Source organism: Artemia franciscana, chromosome 3 (genome assembly GCF_032884065.1).
Source record: "Artemia franciscana chromosome 3, ASM3288406v1, whole genome shotgun sequence".
Lineage (NCBI taxonomy): Eukaryota > Metazoa > Arthropoda > Branchiopoda > Anostraca > Artemiidae > Artemia > Artemia franciscana.
In genome coordinates this window covers 10,998,524-11,017,886 of record NC_088865.1, presented here as the reverse complement: position 1 = coordinate 11,017,886, position 19,363 = coordinate 10,998,524, and the positions used below count along the sequence as shown (strand labels likewise).

Genomic DNA, 19,363 nt, shown 5'->3' with positions numbered 1-19,363 from the left:
ATATTTTGATTCGATATTTAAGTGTAATTTGATCATTTTATTTATTATATCAATCTGTATTAATATAATATATGTGTTTTATTGCCCAGTTTAAAGATACAAAATAACAAGTTGAGTAATGAGAAAAATACAAGAAAAATATTAAAGATAAATACTAATGAAGAAAAAACGCTGATAAAGAAAAAAAACACTAATAATCAAAATTTTCAGGTGGCGTATCCTAACCAAACTATGCCGAAACTTCTTAATTATTTTTATACAGCCAGAAATAGGTTAGTAATGTCCTACTTTACACTTATCATAGAATTAATTATCCAACGGGGCAAACCCAGCAGAAACTTAAAAAAAAAAAAAAAAAAAAAAAAAAAAAAAAAAAAAAAAAAAAAAAAAAAAAAAACAAGGCCGAAGTGTACATTTATTTTTATTTGATCAGATAGGTCAAAAAGGAGAAAAGGCTAAAAGAAGAAAAGAAGAGAAAAGGCTAAAAGGCTAAAGAAGCGGACAAAGAAAGATTACATTATGAACATGTAGAAAACAAAGGCTACATTTTGCAAATCAAGCAGACTTAATAAAAAGCACGGAACGATTAGCAATTTGATCCGCAATGAAACTCAATTATGACAAAATTTGTTAGGAAATGGGATTTATGAAACATTTTATGTTGAAAACTTATGATATCTGTCAGTTAATTATGTTTTTCCTCTCTCATAGGAGCTTATATTTCCTGCTCTTCATAACATGGGAATTGGTGGTCCAATTACTGGACCTACGGGCCAAAAAGTACTTAAACTTGCTTCTAAAGTGGGAAGTAGTGTTGCAGCACGTTCAATTAACAACTGAAGTAAAGTCTGCTTTTCAGCTACTTAAAGAGGAGCCTCAGTAATTTTGTGCTCTGGGATTCTTATTTCTATATTTTGTTGTGTTTTATCATCAATTATTTGTTGTGTTTGGTCAGTTGATCTTAATGGAGTAAAGGAAATTAATAACAATTTCGTTTTATCGTCGCTCATATTTTTCCATGATTTCCTGGCTGTTAAAATGAAGCTAGCCAGTGGCATCAGAAAGGCGGGGACTATACCCCCTTCCATTACAAACTTAAAATATATTTTCAAATTTATCAAAGAGGCAAATCCTTGGTAATCCTCTACCCATCCTCCACGATAATTTTCTGGTAGCCCTCTTGAAGGTACAGGATTTACTCGTTAGATAAAATCCAAAATATATCAGCACACTAAATTTACATCAGGTTACATTTTTGCTTTGGTGTTTGAGATAAGGCCTCAGCTATTTTAGGCTGTTTAGAAACAGTCACAACTAACAAACAGGGCCAGTGTTTGTACGTTTGGTACTATGTCTATTATTATAGGCATACCGAGTTAGAATCTATGTTTTGTTTATGGGTAATTTATTTGGCGTAATCTATGGTAAATAACGATTGTGGGATCTAAGTTAGCAAGAGAAAATTTTCAAATGGTTGACGCTGCAGCGATTGGGCGCCTCTGAGGAAGAGTTGATCTGGTTAGTCCTTGAAAGCAGATGAAATTGGATGGAATTATAAGAATTGGGAATTTTGGAGGGGTGCGGCTCTGATTATGTGTAATTACTTTAGTTAGATCTACAGACATTACTTACGCAATACTAAAATTTTTGAAAAATCAATAATCCACCTGAATAACAGCGTTTAAGAACATTTTTTTTTTTAGAAAAAAATGAAACAATTTACAACATTCTTCAGTTATGCTATAAAAAAAACGATAAAGCAAACGGACTCGGTTACTTAAAGATTCACTCACAAATTTATTAATCTTTTCCAAACAAAGATTTTTGGAAAAATGTATATTCTACCTTCACTGGAAGTCAGCAACACATGCTTAAAGAGCCACATTTGAGTTACCTAAGCAAAGTTTACACACAATGGAAATCTTTTTGACCTTTTGCTCTTTAGCGTTTAACTTGTGCCTTTTTACGTGGACATGGAGTAGCTTATCCAACATTTTTTTTGTGGTTGTTTCAAACCTAAAACTGCATGAGTCAAGCCAATGTTAGCTTTTAATTAATTACTTGTTTTATCCTAATGCTCCTTACGGTTTTTGAACATAAACCATCAATTTTTTTAAACAGTATCGTTAATTCACCTTTCGTTTTGAATTTTTCACTTAAATTTATAATCTTCATGCTGGCAAGGAAAACAAAAGCCTTTTAGTCCGTCATTAAAAGACGGCAAAGACCCGATGTGATATCAACATGTTATAAATCGAACGCCTACCCTACCAATAGATAATCAAACAGAACGCTAAAATCACTTGTGGTATCGACAAGGACGCTAATTCAAACCCTGGTAAGACTGATACTGAGGAAATAAATATGAAAGAATAGACGGATCATGACGACGTTCATGTCAGAAATATTGCTGTGTCACTATGATGCTAAACAGTGTTGCAAATCTATATAAAGGGCAATTTAAAAACTAATAAGTTCTGGTAACTAAAGTTTGGTAAATAATTTAAGAGTAAGACAATAATCTAAAAATAGGGGTCGTTTTCCTAAATCACGAGTCATATTCTCTAAAATGAAGCTACTGCTCTTCAGTATACCAAGTTTTTTTTTTAGAGAGAGAGAGAACATTTATTATTAAACCAAAACAAAAACAGTAATAACAGCCACCCCGAGAAGCAAAAAACTTGTCTGACGGTGACAAAAATACGTTAGAAAATAATGCAGGACAAAGAAAAAAAAATATTATAAAACCAATAGTACGACCTAATCGGCACCACAAGCCTTACAACAAACAAATTCAACAATACTAATAAAATCATACCCCTAGAGGCCAGAACAAATTACTGAATTATTTTCTATTTACACCACCTCCCCCCCCAAAAAAAAAATGAAACAAAAGAAATAAAATTCATGCTTAGTAAAAAGAATTTCTTTTATTTCACTCTTGAAAAAAGAAAAATCACTTATTTTTTAAACTCTCATCAAAATTATTCCAACTTCTGATCCCTCCATGAAGCACAGAAGACGTCGACCGGGTCAAAACAGTCAATGGATTATTGATCTCCCCAGAAGATCGAGTGGCATAATTATAGATCATGGTTCTATCAAATTAACTAAACTATTAAAACATGAAAGATCTGTACCTTGACAAACAAACAAAAATAAACAAAAGTGTACATAAAAAATCTTTGATTTTCTAGTTCAAAAAATTGATTTTGCCCTAGCAGCACCGCCATCTGCGATAACTTTCTCTTATCGCAAACTACGAGTTCAGTGATCTGAAGTTAAGCCAATGAGTGTTCTTCAGTTTGCCAAGTTTACAAGTTACGTTTCTGTTTTACTACTTAGACCAATTTCTAAAAAAAAAAGTTTGTGCCATAGCATCTCCAACATTTGCGATAAATAATTCTTTTTTTTTTGGTGAAAATTTATATAAATCGGTAATTACTTCCAAATGAAAACTTGGCTGCAATCCTTAATACTGTTTTAACAAAACAATTGGGCTCAGACTATCTTAGCAACAGTGCAAGAATCGAAAAAAAGGAGGAGCTATGTTGCTCAAAGCTGAACGGTAAAGGAGCTGAAATTCATTACGTTAAAACTTATTTGCAAGCACTGTAGGTTATTAAACATACGAAATTTTTTATTTCATATGTACGTTCATATGTTGTACTACAAAAGGGGTTTCAATTTGCAGTGAACTAAATCATTAATGTTTTGTTATGGCCTAAACCGGTCTTTTGGGTTAATTTCCCTCGTTTGCAGAATTTTGTATTTCCTGTGACATCTTTACATGGTCAATTCTTTAGAAATTGACATTTGAAAAATAGAAATCTACTCAAGTTTATAATTAGGCTATGGTAAAAAAAAATTACCAGTTGAAAGTTGACAGCTTGCTTAAGCCTTTGTGTTACACAAGAGAAAGTTAACAGAGAACGTGTTACCACTGAGAAAACACAATTTTAGCCAATTTTGGAGCATAGGATCCGAGACCTATTTGTGGATAAACAACCAAACTTAGTCAGAGTTAACAGATTAACGTATTACTTAGGCTTTTGCTGCGTCTAGAGTCGATTTCAAATCTTTGGGGTTTGGAGAAAAGTGTAGGGTATATAATTTTTCGTAATATAATATGGACCGTGATTCCCAATCAGTTATTGATTAAATCCCGTAGCAATCAACGGGGAGTTATTTGCCTTAATAGGACTTCCGGTGGGAGAGATATTTTTACTTGAGCTGCTTTGCAAGTGTGCCCTCTGGGTCACCCTTGATGCAATTTCCCATGGTTTTGGCACCAAAGGTTCAGTTTCCCAAAAAAATTAAAAGTAATCTAAACTTTCTGCGTATAGCATTTTTTTCTAAATATAATGTAGTTTCTTTTAACAATTTTTGTGCAGTTCGTACATTATTCTTGTCTTAATAATCTATGACCACTGTTCTATTTTTACTTTTTGGGAGACATAAAACGTGGCGAAGACCAAAACAGACGTAAGAAAAGTTATTACCTTTCATTACACACTGGTAGAGTTGCCAGGCAAACAAAATTACTAGAATCTTCAAAAGAATATCACTAAATTAATAATTTAACCTCTTAACCATTTAACATGCTTCTAGATTTTGGAATCGTTAGTTTTCATCAGTACGATTTATTTTTTTATGTTAGAATTTTTAACACAGTTAACATGCTTCTAGATTTTGGAATCGTTAATTTTTAACAGCACGATTTATTTTTTTATGTTAGAATTTTTAACAGAGTAGACGAACGTGAAGGGGATGAAATTCCCCTCCCCCTTTTATTTTAAGAAATACCTTTGTTTTGGTGTTATTTTTATCGTAGCAAGACTCAATCCTTGACTATGAAAATACCTTGTTTGTATTTTAATTCAAGGAAAATTTAAATATTCTTATCCTACCCTTTGCGTTTTCCTTCATTAGCATTCTTGGGTTTATCCCCCATCTCTGAGTACTAGCTAATGGGGTTCTAACATCACTAGTCACTTTATATTTCTATAATTTTTGTCCTTGTCCATCAAAGTTTTCCCCTAACAATTTATGAGCTTGAAAGGAGAGTTTTGAAAATAGTTTTTTTTTAGACTATTTTCATTAAAAAATGACGAATTTTTCCAGTTAGAGATCGGAAGCTACATTCCCACTCCTCCCGCAGACAGGGATCGTGTGGAGTCACCTTTTCATTTTTCTTTCACTTTATTCTTGCCAATTTTTTTTGTCGCTTTTGGAAAGAAAAAGTCGTTTCTGTCACTTCTAAAAAAATCTTTCCTGGCTATAGTAATGGTACTACCTATTGATTAACTACTGGTATAATAAAAATTTTAGACAGAAAGCAGCAAAAGAGGTTGACGCCCCTTTCCTCTGAAGTACTTTTTGTGTTTTCTCTTTTGTTATAGCCTCCCTTGAATGCTTTGTATTATAGTTCCCGGCTTTTGAACTATTTTTGAAAGTTGTCGAAGTAGCCAAAATGTAATTTCCTATGTTACAAGTTCTAGTATAGTCTGTTTTTCTTAAGATGGGCAAAACCAAATTCGATTTGTCTTGGTTGAAGAAATAAAGGCATACGAAGACGCGTATCTTTTTTGAATGGTGCACCGGTTTTGCTGATGAAAGTGGTTTTGGATGTTTCGTTTGCAGCATCACATTAGCTGTGTAAAAGCCCTTCAGGCTCTGGAGCTGCATTCTAGGAGTAAAAGACACAAAAATCGAGTTATGCTAAAACTGAACCTAAATCAATTGCGACTATCTTTTAGTTGCACTCCTGATAAAGACTCTAAAAAGTCAGTAAACCGCTCGAGTCTATCTTGCCTCAAAGACGACTGCCAGAAAGTCTAACTGATATGGGTACAAAGACCTGTAGACTCCATTTTTCTGCAGATTCATGTCAGGATATTAATAAAGTTTTTCGGGTAATGTTTAGAACAGCAATACTGGGTGAATTCTGTAGTGGGCCTCAAACAGTTATGTATCTGGTGAATGAGGTGCTTTCGCCCTACTTTAGAGAGCTCCTGAGACCTAAGGAGTTCCTACTTTAGAGAAAATTCGAAGGAAGTATATAGATACTAGTGCGGTTTTCATCTGAGGCAGGTGGGAAGGCTGTCGATGGGTATTTGAAGACTGTTTTCAGTGGCAACACAACAGCTGCTCTTACAGGTAACTTGATTAACTGTATGTTTGAGCATTTTTTGTCTCTAGAAAATATGACTCTCAGTTCTGACGGACTAAATGTAAATAAAAAAAAGTATTCCGATTTTATGAGAAACGGATTTGCTTTTGACAGAAGTGACTGGCGAGCAAAGGATCCGGTAGAATTCAACCCACACACAATGTGCCCACAAGGCATTGGAAGAGTGGGAGAGTAATGCCTCTCAGATAATTATTTCATAGTAGTATTTCTTCCGACGCTGGCCTAGCAGACTAAAAGGCTTGGAGAAAATCTGGTAAGAAAACAAGTTCAAAAACTTGACCTGACAACAGACGAAGTTCTAAACCAGGTGTCGGCTATCAGGGACTATTTCTTAAAATTGGTTTCCAGTAGAAATCGTGCTCTTGTGAAGTCATCCACATATTTGAAAAGAACGAAACTTTAAAAATAAGAGGCCATGAAGGCAGAACTCAAATTCCTTTCAGAAAGTTCCGCAGTCCTCTCCGATTGAATTGCCACCTTTCAAAGTTATGAGCTTCTTATTAACTTGCTTTATGACAAGTTGAATTATGGCTTTATGTCAAGTTGACATAAGTGACTGGCGAGCAAAGGATCCGGTAGAATTCAACCCATACAAAATGTGCCCACAAGGCATTGGAAGAGTTAGAGAGTAATTCCTCTCAAATAATTATTTCGTAGTACTATTTCTTCCAACGTTGGCCTAGCAGACTATAGGGCTTTGTACAAGGGCGTAGTATTATTTCACGCACAATTGTGGCGGTGGTTCTAGGGAAGCTTTTCAAAAAAAAGGCATCTTTACGTTTGTTGAAAATCGGAATATTTCAACATTCAATAACCGAAATCTGTAGGCTCCACTTTTGAACAGCCTCGTCCGTGAAGTGGTATGAAAATGTATCAGAAGCATAAATAAAACTCTTACGAGAATAACACTGCTGCGGTTAAGGTAGGAAATGACGTTAGGAGCTGATTTTGTATTAAATCAAGAGTTAAGCAGTGTTGTATTCTATCCTCCTTTATATGGATCATCTTATGGATTTTACCTTAAGAAGCTCAAGAAAGGCAATGGGAGACCAAGGAATTAAATGGGGAGGAAAAAATCTCCTGCACTCAGAATATTCTGATGATTTAAGCATCCTAGAGGAAAGTGTGAGCAAAATGAATGAACTTAGAGTTTTTGCGATTTAAAGGTGCTAGAATGGGTTTTGAAAATAAATGTTAAGAAGACTGAATCGCTTAGACTAGGGATAAGTCAAGATGGGTGATGTTGGGTAACGAAAAAATTGATCAGGTGGACAACTTCACTTACCTTGGTAGTATTATTAGTGAAGACGGTGGGAGCAATGAATATGTCAAAAGTAGAATAGCCAAGGCTCAGGGTGTATTTCACATTTAAAAAAATATTGGAAGAATTGAAATATAAGTCTGCAAACCTTGAATAGAATGTTGGAAGCTACAGTGAGAACACTGGTCAAACATAGGTCTGAAGTATGGATGCCCTGGAGAGCGGATGAAGATTAGCTAGATGTTTTTCAGAGAAATTGTCTACAGATTGTTCTGGGTACCCGGCTGACTGACCGTGTTTCAAACAGTAGACTATACTAGAATTAGAAATGTTGTTCAATCCTACTTTCTAAGATTATATTGAGAGAAAAGTTTAGATTGCTAGGGTATGTATTGCGGTGAAGGATGACAGTTACCAAAGATTGTTCTGTTTGGCTAAGTGTCATGGGCTAACCAGAAAGCAGGCGCCCCCCTGTTAGGGTGAGAGAATGTCATAAAGAAAGATTTAAAGGAAATAGGAATTTTTTTGGGAAGATGTAAAGAGGGAGGCTTTGGATAAATTGAGATAGAGGAGGATCTCGGTTAAGTGGAGAATGAAAGAAAAAGATGCAACAAGAAACAATTTAGAAAAAAGAAGCTATTGTCAGACACAGATGACCTGAAAATAGAAACGGATATTTGAGAACTTACAAAAGTTGAAGTTGAAGGAATTATGCTCTCCTCTGTTTGACACTTAAGAGCCTTCTTTGTAAATTCTGGAACTCCAATAACTGATTTCAAAGTCCAGAATCTTGGTGGATTTCTTCTAAGTGCTTTGTAACAAGTTGAAGTATCTGCACTTTGTCTTCTGATGTGGTGAGACCACTCAGAATATGATATACACTTGGCTGAACTCTTCTTACACGAAAGAATTCCACTATATCCTTACTTTGACTCGGATATCTATCACAGTTGAGAAAAAAAATACTCAATAGTTTCGTCAACGTCATAAAATTCACATCTTTCTCAAGCTCCTTCAAACCTTGCTTTATAAATTCGAAGCCCAGGATGACTTGATCTGAGTCTAAATACGATTCTCGATTGCCATCCGTTCAAAAATTGATATATTACAACTTCTCTATTGCGCCGCTCCTTTGTAGCTACAAACAAATTTCCTGATAAGTTCAGGTTATACTGGAAGCTTTGATGGTGGGTTGTTCTATTCATTAGCTCTATTTGAGGTGCAATTCTTGGAGAAGGAACATCCAACTCACTCTGACCTTCTAGTGCGGCGGTTTTGACTTCTCTATCTACTCTCCCATTCCCTTTAATTCCCACATGGGCAGGAACCCATTGAAAGGAAATACTCCTTCTTTTTAACAGTCCTAACAACGTTTGGTAACAAATAACAAACCAATATTTCTCTTGATGGATCTTTAGACCTTCCAAAATTTTTCAATGCTTCCAAGACACTCAATGAGTCCGAACATATCAGAATGTCCTCATGGTCTTCCATATTTACTACAAACTCCAATGCTTTCAAAATGGCATATGCTTAAGCAACAAACACTGATACCTCAGGATAGAATTTATATTTTTCGACAACTTTCATTTTTGGAATCCAAAATGCAGCACCTACGGCTGTAGGACTCTCAAACTTCAAACCTTCAGTATATATTTCAGTGTAATTTTTGTACTTGTCGTTTAGTATTATTCTTAGTTCCATGTCCATATCATATTCTTCAGTAGGAAATAAAAAATTGCAGTTTGGCTCAATTATTTCCCACGGAGCAATAGCAGGAATTTCACACACACTTAAAAATTTTGAAGTCTTTAAATTTACGTCTTTGGATGCTGAAATTTCTGAAGCCTTTTCCCAAAAATTAATTTGATTTCTAACCTTCTTCGGATTCTTGGTGCCTGCTCTTCCTTTCTTTATGATCCGTGATTTCACAGGATGATTTTTACCAGCTAGCAATATTCTTCTAATGTATCTCAAAAAGGCTATGTTTCTTCTTGATTCAAGGTCTTCTAAGCCACTTTCCGAAAGTAAAAAGGGAATGGAACTGGGGTTGTATTTCTACCTCCGTAAGCAGTTCTGATAGCCGAATTTTGCAAGACATCAAGATTATTCAGAAGTGATGGACAAACAGATCCATATATCACCACAGCGTATTCTAATTTACTACGAATGTATTTTACATAAAAATTCAATAACAGATCAAGGTGTAAACCACATGTGGCAGCTGTAATTTCCTTTAAAATGTTCAGACGCTTCATGCAAGTGGTCTTTGATAATCGCACATAAATATTCCAGCTTAACTGCTTATCAAAAATGCATCCCAGTATCTTCGATTCATTTACATTGTCTATAATTTGCCCATATAAATAGAACTTGCAAAAAGAACTCAGTATAGCAGAAATCGGATTTTTCTGCCGAACATAAATTTTCGGATCAGTAGATGGTGCTTCATAATTCTTCATTAATATCACCATAATAATAGCAAAAGAAAGCATACACTCTTGAAGAGGCTGGGAAGACTCTATTATACTTTATTTTAGCTCTACTACAATGGGTTCTTTAGAATCTCCTAGCCTTGAGGCTGCAGATGACCCCAGAGTTTCTGCTACCGAAATGTAAAAAAGATTTAATGATTAATTCCCTGTTAGAAATAGGTTATGCCCAATATGGTGATCAAATAGTTAGCCTAATTAAACCTGTCTATGGCTACATGTAAACAGGTGTAATATTTTTCAAAGTCAGTAAGATTTTGTTTGTTTCAAAAAGCTTTCAGTGAATTTGCAGCTTAAAACACAATTTAGGCCTAGTTTGGATGAAAATGAGTATACATCAGCTGATGCTTTTTTTTGCTCTTCTATAAAGTAATTTAATAATTGTTTTGGGTGTAGATTACATTTTGAGTCTTTAAAGGACTCAAAATGGTAAATTTGCCAGTTACAACCTAATTTAGCCAAGATCAAAGTGAATAAGCATATATTACTTTATACCTTTGTTTTTGCTCCTTCATAATATAGTAATTAGTTCTTTGGTACAGTACATTTTGAGCTGTTAAACGGCTCAAAACAGCCCCTAATAACCAGAAGTCTTAAAATAACTGGGTAGTGAGAAAAAATTGTCATTTAGGCTGTTATCCCATTTATAATTCCCCCTCCTCTGGATCTGCAAATACAAGAAAGGGTAAAATTCTAGTTGATTGACTTTTAGCTATCTTGGAAAGAGGTTAGGTTAGGAAATGAAACTTTTTCAGGAATGGGTCTAAAGGCTAAAGTGTGTCCTGGGAAGGTATTTTGAAGTACCCACCTCCACTGCTTCCAAGGGCCCTGAAATTTGCTTACATGACAGGTCTATATTACCAGTTGCTTTTTTTCTACCTTTAGTTCTAAAAATGCAATTCCTGTTATTTGAGTAGAATTCTGAGCCATATCAATGTTTTATTTTTCCCAAATTATGAAATGTATTTGCATATCTTTAAAACCTTATAAATTGGGATTAAGCAGTTTTTAAGCTGAAAACAATTTTGTTGTACTTCATTCAAGCAGGAGATCTATTTTGCTAGGTTTCACTTTTATAACACACATATATTTAAAGGTCAGGGCCCTCTAGAGAGAAAAGGAGTAGAGGTGGGTATTTCAAAATACCTTCTCAGGACATACTTTAGCCCTCAGACTCATCCCTGAAAGTTTCATTTTCCTAACCTAACCTTTTTCTGAGATACCCAAAAGTCAATCAACTAGAATTTTACCCAAAAAAGAGGAAATATATTATACTGTTTAGTCAGAACTAATCTATGCTAAAATTCTACTTTAGCTACTTTTGGCTATCTTTGAAAGAGGGTAAGGTTATGAAAATGAAACTTTTAGGGATGGGTCTATGGACTAAAGTATGTCCTGGGGAGGTATTTTGAAGTAACTGCCTTTACTCTTTCTCCCTCTGGATAGCCCTGACCTTTGATGGATGATCTTTAAAGATCTTTGTTTTATAAAAGTGAAATGGGTAAATATTTCATAGTTCATATAATTGACTTACCAATAAATTGAATACACCACTCAATGCCTTTTTTATGTTCTTTACAAATATAAGTAGTAGTAGTAGTAGACAGGTTTAATAGCAAAAACTTGACAGCTATTGCTGATTTGTGTTTCTTTACAACATATACAAAATCAAACTGCACTTGTAAATATAAATCAAACTATAAATATTAACTCTTATTATACATTTTGATGAAAACCAGGACAAAAGAATTACCATATCAGTTTGTTCTTGCTTTAACGGGAACTAACTTATCTTGCTTTCTTGTTCTTGATGGTGGAGGTTGATCAGGTAGAATGTCATGGTGCTGAGATTTAGAAAGCAAGTACTTTCCAAAACTCATTATCAGAGTCTTGTACCAGTTTTGGAGTAACGGCAGTCTTAGCACTTCCAGAACCTTTTTGTAGGGGATGTCATGGCAGCACAAGATGATTGATACTGCTTGCTTCTGAACCGATTCAAGCTCCTGACAAAGATATACTGTTCTAAGTGCTGAGGGCATGCATATTCCAGACTGGGGCAGACATACACTATGTATGCATACTGAATACTCTCTGTGTTTGCACTGAACCTATGCATACTGTTTAAGGTCTGTAGACTAGCGTTTGCACTTTTAACCACGTTTTCAATATGTGCAGTAAAGCTGAAGTCATTGGAAAAAGTAACTCCAAGGATCTTGATACTGTTTGTTAGAAAGAATGGAACATTTGGCACCATAACATCACTTTTTAGCGGGTTAAAGCACACTATCTTTGACTTGTTCACATTAATCTCAAGATTTAGCTCTGCACACTCTTTTGTGAAAACACTGAAAAAATTTGAACTGAATTGTGGCATCACAACTCTGTTTTGTACTAAATATTTCAGGATAAATGACAGGTCATCCACAAACTTGTAGCAGTCGTAATAGTCAGCTATGAGGAAGTTAATTACAGACAAGAATACAATAGCTGCAAGCTTAGTGCCCTGAGGGGGTCCACATGTGGATGAAGACCATTTGGAATTGGCATCACCTTTGTAGAGAGCAAACAACAATGCATCCTCTGACTGAGAAAGTCCAACATGAGCGTAAGAGTCTTTTTCTTAGCCCCCATTAGCTTGAGATTAAGGGCAGCTACAATGTGATTGATTAAATCAAATGCCTTTCAGAAATCTATGGCACCAAGGTCTACAAAACTGTGACCTTTTTTAACCCACTTAAGGAGACTATCATACATCCACACTAGGTACACTGAGGTATTACAGTCTCTCAGTCCACTGTATTGTCTCTGGTTGATAGATCCCTTGATTTGATCAAGCAAGACCCTCATGATAAAGGTCTTGGCCACTTTTGCCAGGCATGGTGTTTGTGAAATAGGTCTAAGTTCGTTGCAGCTCTTAGGGTTGGTAACCTTTGGAATTATTCTAACATAGGCTTTCTTCCAAACAGATGGAAAGATCCCTATACGAAAGCAAAGGTTTATGAGCACTGAGAGTGGTTTCGCAATGAAAGGGGCGTATTCTTGAATCAGTTTGGGTGGAAGTTTGTCTGGATAAGCTGAACAGTTTACTTTCACCTTCATCAGGGTCTTATAGGTTGTCATCTCATCGAAAACAACTTCACCTTCATCTATGCAGGAGTCAAGTATTTCAGACTTCTGGGCTTGTGTGGGAGAAGGAAATGAGGTCCAGATGCAGGTAAAGTATTGATTAACCTCATCAGCAGTTGTGTAAGTTCTGTCAGGGTGGCTTATTTTTATGCTGTTATGAATGGACTTGCCAGTGATTTGCTTGACTGCTCTGTGCCATTTCCTGGGATTATTGTGCCTAATACTGTCTGAAAATTTCTCATGCCTGTAATCTTTCTTTGCACTTCTCATGAGAGAGGTAATGTGATTTCGCAATTTTTTCACATTTTGCAAATCTCCTTCTTGGGAAAGCTTGCACTTTTTTCGGATTAGTTTCTTGATTTGGGGGGTTATCCAGGGTTTATCACTTTCACATCTAGTGAAAGTCTTTTCAGGAAAAAACTTGAGGTATTTGGCATGGAGAACTTTGTTGAACAGTTGGCATTTTTTATCAAGGCTTTCGTCTCCATAGACTTCTGGAAAGGGTAAGTAGCTATCCATCGACCATAGGTGCAAATTGCTGAATCAGTAAGCAGACGGTACTTGACATGCTTAATTTTAGGCTTGGGTATTGAAGCGGCAGCTGACCAGAGCACAACGTTATGATCAGAACAGGCAAGTGGCCTAAGGGATTCAGGGATTTGGTAATATGTCTCACAGTTGGTCAGGATTAAATCAAGTATGCTGCTGGATTTATGTGTTTGAAAATTTACAACCTGCTTGAGGGAAAGGCATGATGCTAGCCAGCTTTTCTTGGTTTGGTTAAAGTCCCCAGCCAGAACAATAGCAGCGTTTCCATAAAAAGCACAAAGGTGGTTGACAGTCTTTTGGAGGTATGTGACAAGATCACGGCGGTTTTTAGCACTTTCAGGGTAGTAGATTGAAGCAAAGATGATGCATGAGTAAGCATGCAACATGGCTGATGATTTGCACCAAACCCACACAGCCTCATGTTCAGTGCTTTTGAGTTCACGTAGCTCCTTCATTGGGATATCTTCACGTACGTAAAGGGCTACTCCACCACCTAGTCTCTGGTCACCAAGAGCTTGTCTTGTTCTGAGGTATAGGGCATAACCAGTGAGTTTTCCAGTCACTTCAGTCAGGTTCCAAGTTTCAGTTATGGCTGCGACAGAAACATTGTTCTGCCTTAATACTACATCGATCTCATCTATTTTATTGCAAAGAGAACATGCGTTACAAAGCAGGAATGTAGGAAAACGCTTCTTTGCATTGTATGCGATGGGAGACAGAGTTGATAGGGGTAGCCTAGGGCTTTCAGGGCATGGGCCTGCTTCATATCTTGAGAGGGAGGGCAGAGGTTTCTGGTTCGAAATTTTTACTTCTATATCGAACCTGTCTTTTTGTTGTCGGTAATTTAGTGTTCTGGCAGAGACAATTGTCTCAATTGCTTTACTGGGGTTCTCTCTTTGTCTAGTTTTAACTCGCATTCCAGCTCTTTTTCCGCGCCGTCTTCTTCTTTTCTGTCCATACAGAGTAACGGGTCCTGGCGGAGCCTTCAACAGTCCAAGTTCATTTAAACAGATGAAGGTGGATGGCGCTAGTGGTGAAAATGGATAGGGTCTAATTTTAATGAGCGTTTTCATCAAACTGCTGATACCTGCTTGGTTGGTCATCGCACCAATTACTAGTCTGTGAGCAACTGCATTCAGCAGTATATGAATTTCTTAGGGTGTTTGATTTTGATCTCATGCATAAAAAGGGCCAAACTTTCCAGATGGTCTATGGTGCGAGCGCCATCTAGGTTAATGTATGGATGTTGTATATAGATGGCGCCGTTACCTAGCAAGGTGAATAAGGCTCAAATAAAGAGATCTTCTCGTATTCAATTTGTATGAAAATATCACTAAGCAAAGTCAGGAAAACTAAGTCTTCGTCACTTATACCATTACTACAGGAAACTTGAAAAAACAGCACAAAAAAGCTAAAAACTGGGATGACAAGGGTCAGCTATCTATAGCGCCCACAGCGCCATCCAAATCCAAATTTAAGCACTTTTTGACTTAACCTAACTATAAGTAATTTTGGTGCTAAGAAAACCTAGTATTATTCTGTAGAAAATGACCAAAAATGTATAATGTAATTGAAAGTTTGGCTTCAAGGAAGAAGAATTATAAGAGCTCAAAAAGAGCTTAAATTTGAATTTGCAATAGAAGTGCTTGCTATATTTGTAAAGAACATAAAAAAAAGGCACCAAGTGGTACCGTATGTTTAATTTATTGGTAGGTCAATTATATCAACTGTGAAATAGTTACTGTGAAACCTTGCAAAATAGATCTTCTGCTTAAATGAAGCATAACAAAGCTGTTTCCAACTTCACAACTATGCTCAATCCCAATTTATGAGGTTTCAAAGATCCACAGATACATTTTGTAAATTTTGTGAAGAAACCCATTGATATGGCATAAAATTCTACTATAACAGGAATTACATTTTCAAAAATAAAACCAGAGAAAAAGAAACTGATAACTGAAAATTAATATAAAATGTTGTTTTGTCCAAATTTATATAGCTATACCCTAATTACCTTAATTTGCACTTTAGAGCAAAATTAGTTGCAAGAACTCTGGTGCTCCATAGTGGATGATGGAAATAGACCTGTTTGCTATGTTAAGGTCAAGCAACAAACCATTGGGACTTGAGAGTGGTGGAGAGATGCAATTTAAGCCCACTCAGTAACAGTGATCACATGGTAGATATGGTTCAAGGACCATAATATGAATTTAGAATTTAGAGTTGGCACCATGGCACAACAGCAACTTTGGATTTATGGTGCCAGATGGTTGGGTATGACAAGCTGCATCATCCTCCAAGCTGACTCTCCTTTGTGTTCCAAGAATGTTATGGTAGTGAGGTCTGGGAGGTGCTTTGCCACTGGAATCTCCATGATTTTGCCTCCCATTCCATGTCAAGTCTCTTTTTGAATTCCTCAGGCAAGGTTGTCAAAGCTACATCCCTCCCATACTTTCCTCAGTCATTATGTGTTTCTGATTTTTTGAGAATTATGTTAACTGCTGTGTCTTATTATTGTGTTGCTCCATGTATTGTTTTTTTTTTGTTCCTTTTTCATAATATTCCATTGCAATACCTTTGAAAAATCTGAGACTTGAATCATTACAGGATAAGTATGACCAGCTAATAATATCTTTGGAGAAAATGTTGCTTGTCTTGCCACAGCACTGCAACATCTTACCACCAGATGCTGTAGTGAAAGCCCAGATTAGGTCAGTTTCCTTCACCACCCAGTTTTGTATTTTTCAATGACTGGCAATTAATATTTTAATGCTATAAGTTTGTTTGGTCTTGACTAAAGTGTTATAATTTAATTGTTGGCAAAAACAACTCAACCATTGTTGTAGGTTCATCAAATGGGGAAGAGGGAAACAATTGCCCCACCTTAGATTTTGAAAAGAATTTCTGCAGTATTTTCATGAAAAAATTTGCCCCCATTTGTGTTAAGCACTTAATACACATCTCTATTCAAGAAATCCCTACTCTCCCCTTTACATTTTCATACATTGATACCCCTCTATCCTGGTTTGAGCTACTACAAATGTCATAATACCATGATACTGTAAATTGCCAGTACAGCAAAATATGGGGGTGTTGAACCTCGTGTAGAAAATCTTGCTGATGGTTTTTCAAGGCTATGATCTCATTCTAGTTTAGCCTCCATTTAGCATTGACCCAGTCTTGATCAATTCCTTTCTTGAAGGTTTATATGGTTTGAGACTGGATGCTGGCTTTGGACAGGCTGTTCCAGAGTTGGATAGAACAATCAAAAAGAAGTGTTGATGCTCTTGCCTGGTGCAATTTGGGACCTGAAGCTTAGATACTGAGTTACAGGGGACATGTTGTTATATGTCTCCTTTTCCTATGCTGTACTAAAATCGGGAGTTTGAATTAGGCGCCATCATCACTTTGAGTGATGTTGTACATGTCTGGGGTGTAAATCCAAACCTGGACTGGACAAGACTGGATGCTAGCTTAAGTCAGGCTGTTCTACAGTGGGATAGAACAGATCACGCAGAAGTGTTTGCTCTTGCCTGGTGCATCAGTGGACCTAGGGGCTCCTAGTGTGTCCTCTTATGGTAGTTGTGAGGGACAGGGAGAAGACTTAACTTAACAGGCCATTTCCCAGCAACTTACAAGTTGTTATTATGCCTCCGCTTTTCCTATGTTATGCTAAAGTAGGGAGTTTGAATGAGGTGCCTTCATTACTTTGAGTGATGTTGGACATGCTGGGGTTTATACTTAAACATTAAGAAATCTTCTTCCAGGAGTTGCTGTAGTACCTGACAGGTTGTCTCAAATTTTTACTTTCATCCTTTCACCTTTAAATAATTGCCAAAGGAAGTTGAATGTTCATCTTTGTTTTGTGCTATTATGAGTCCATTGAATCATTTTCATTGAAATTTATTGTCGAAAGTACCCATGATATCTAAAAAAAAAAAAAAAAAAATAAAAAAAAAAAAAAAAAAAATGCCAAGACTTATTCATTTTGAAAACCACTCAGTGCTTCTTGCTTTTAGCATGTAAGGCTGTCCTCAGAGTCTTCTTCTAGCCCATCACAACTTCAAATATTCTTTTTATCAGCCTTTCCATCACTAAACCTATAACAAGGATAATAAATCTTTATGTCAATTTTGAAGTATCTTTACAGCACTTTGGCAACACCCAAGGTTTTTTGGTATTTCCATTATAAAAAAAGAAAATTAACCAAGTTTCCCTTTCTCCAAGGCTTGAAAAAACACATTTGCCCACCATCATCCACTTTCCATTAATTGATACCATTGGCAATATCACTGCTTCACCATATTTCGAAACACTGGGAAATTCCCCATGACTAAGTTTATACATTATAAATAGTGATGGAAAAAGTAGTCATTTATTTTGGCCACAAATTTTGTGATAATCAATACCTGCTTGTGGAACTCAATTGTTTTTTGTTTTTTTTTTTTCTATGACAGAGCAGAAGGAAGCAGATGACTGGTTAAATCCCCTGTGGTTTGGATCTATTTCTCTATTACCACCATTGATTGCAATTATTCTTGTTTAATCCCCAATGACCGTTTATTTGATTTCATATTACAATTCTTTCCATAATAAATAGGATATCAGTTGAGATTAGAAATTTAAGAAAGAGCGCTAGAATATCTCAGGCTATAGAATGATAATGATTACCATCTAGTAGTCGTTTGGAAGGTTTCAAAGCTGAACTTGAGAAGAGGAACTGCTTATATAGTTAGAATTTTGATAGATTTCAGAAAGAGCTACTGAGAGTGAGGCAAGATTAGTTTGGGTTTTGATTGATAGATCATATGAAAACATGATACAAGTAAGGGGAATAGAAATGCCATTAAGGCAGTTACAATAGATTTGTGGAGCTATGGTCTGAAGATGCAGCAAGAAACTTAATATTGAGATATTGTAGTAAATCTTGCATGGCCATATCCAGGATTTATTTCAGCTGGGGTAGCTACAAAAAGCTTTAGAAAATGCATCAAAAATTTGTTTATATTAATTTTTGTTACATTTTTACATATCAGACAAAGATTCCGGGGGGGATTGACCCCTCTTGAAATGGCTTTGCCTCCATGCATGTTTAGGAATGAAACATAATTAGGTACAGTAAGCTGCTATAAAACTCCTTGGAGAACAGACAGTTTTAAAACTGTGTATATGCTGTTTTGATTAAGATTTCTTCTTGCAGTCCAGTTGGAGAAGAATATCCCAGCAAAGCATTTGTCTCTGAATGGTTCAGAAAGGTAGAAATTCTTAAAGACATGTTCACTAAAATGCTCCATATTGGTAAGTTAATTTTTCTCATCATAAGTATTTGCTCTTGTATAGTTATCTAGAGTATTAGTAATTAATATTTTATAATTATTTATATAATATATATATATATATATATATATATATATATATATATATATATATATATATATATATATATATATATATATATATATATATATATATATATATAGTCAAAATGTGAAGTCAAAATATTCAGATATTTTTTATTAATAAATGTGTTTTTTTCTATTTTTCTTTGTCCACTGTTTTTGTTTAAAATATTATTGTTTAAATTGTCAAATAGAAAGTCACTGTGGTCTAAGAAATTATTTAAAGTAAAAGAAAGGAAGGGAGACTTGAATTAAAAAAAAATAATTTTGAGTATTATAAAATTGATACAAAATGTTTAAAGCTGCTCAAAAAAGGCTTATAGTGACTGTTTATAGCCCATGA

General features: G+C 35.6%; 2 protein-coding genes across 5 annotated transcripts in view; both read left to right on the top strand.

Annotated features, from left to right (window-relative positions):
- The window catches only part of LOC136024879 (phospholipase A and acyltransferase 3-like), a 57,180-nt gene extending 56,191 nt beyond the window's left edge, over positions 1–989 (top strand). The window contains exon 6 of one of the 2 annotated variants that reach the window (XM_065700407.1): positions 712–989. In XM_065700407.1, the coding sequence (XP_065556479.1) occupies positions 712–840 (129 nt within the window). In that variant the 3' untranslated portion in view covers positions 841–989. The remainder of the gene's footprint in view (positions 1–711) is intronic. The other variant, XM_065700408.1, reaches the window with a different exon arrangement.
- An 8,888-nt stretch (positions 990–9,877) lies between these two features.
- Positions 9,878–19,363, top strand: part of LOC136024877 (phospholipase A and acyltransferase 3-like) — a 35,594-nt gene continuing 26,108 nt past the window's right edge. For 2 of the 3 annotated variants that reach the window (XM_065700406.1, XM_065700404.1), the window contains exons 1-2: positions 16,250–16,332; positions 18,822–18,919. In XM_065700406.1, coding sequence (XP_065556478.1) covers positions 16,265–16,332; positions 18,822–18,919 — 166 coding nt within the window. In that variant the 5' untranslated portion in view covers positions 16,250–16,264. Of the gene's footprint in view, positions 10,070–16,249; positions 16,333–18,821; positions 18,920–19,363 lie in introns of those variants that run through there. The other variant, XM_065700405.1, reaches the window with a different exon arrangement.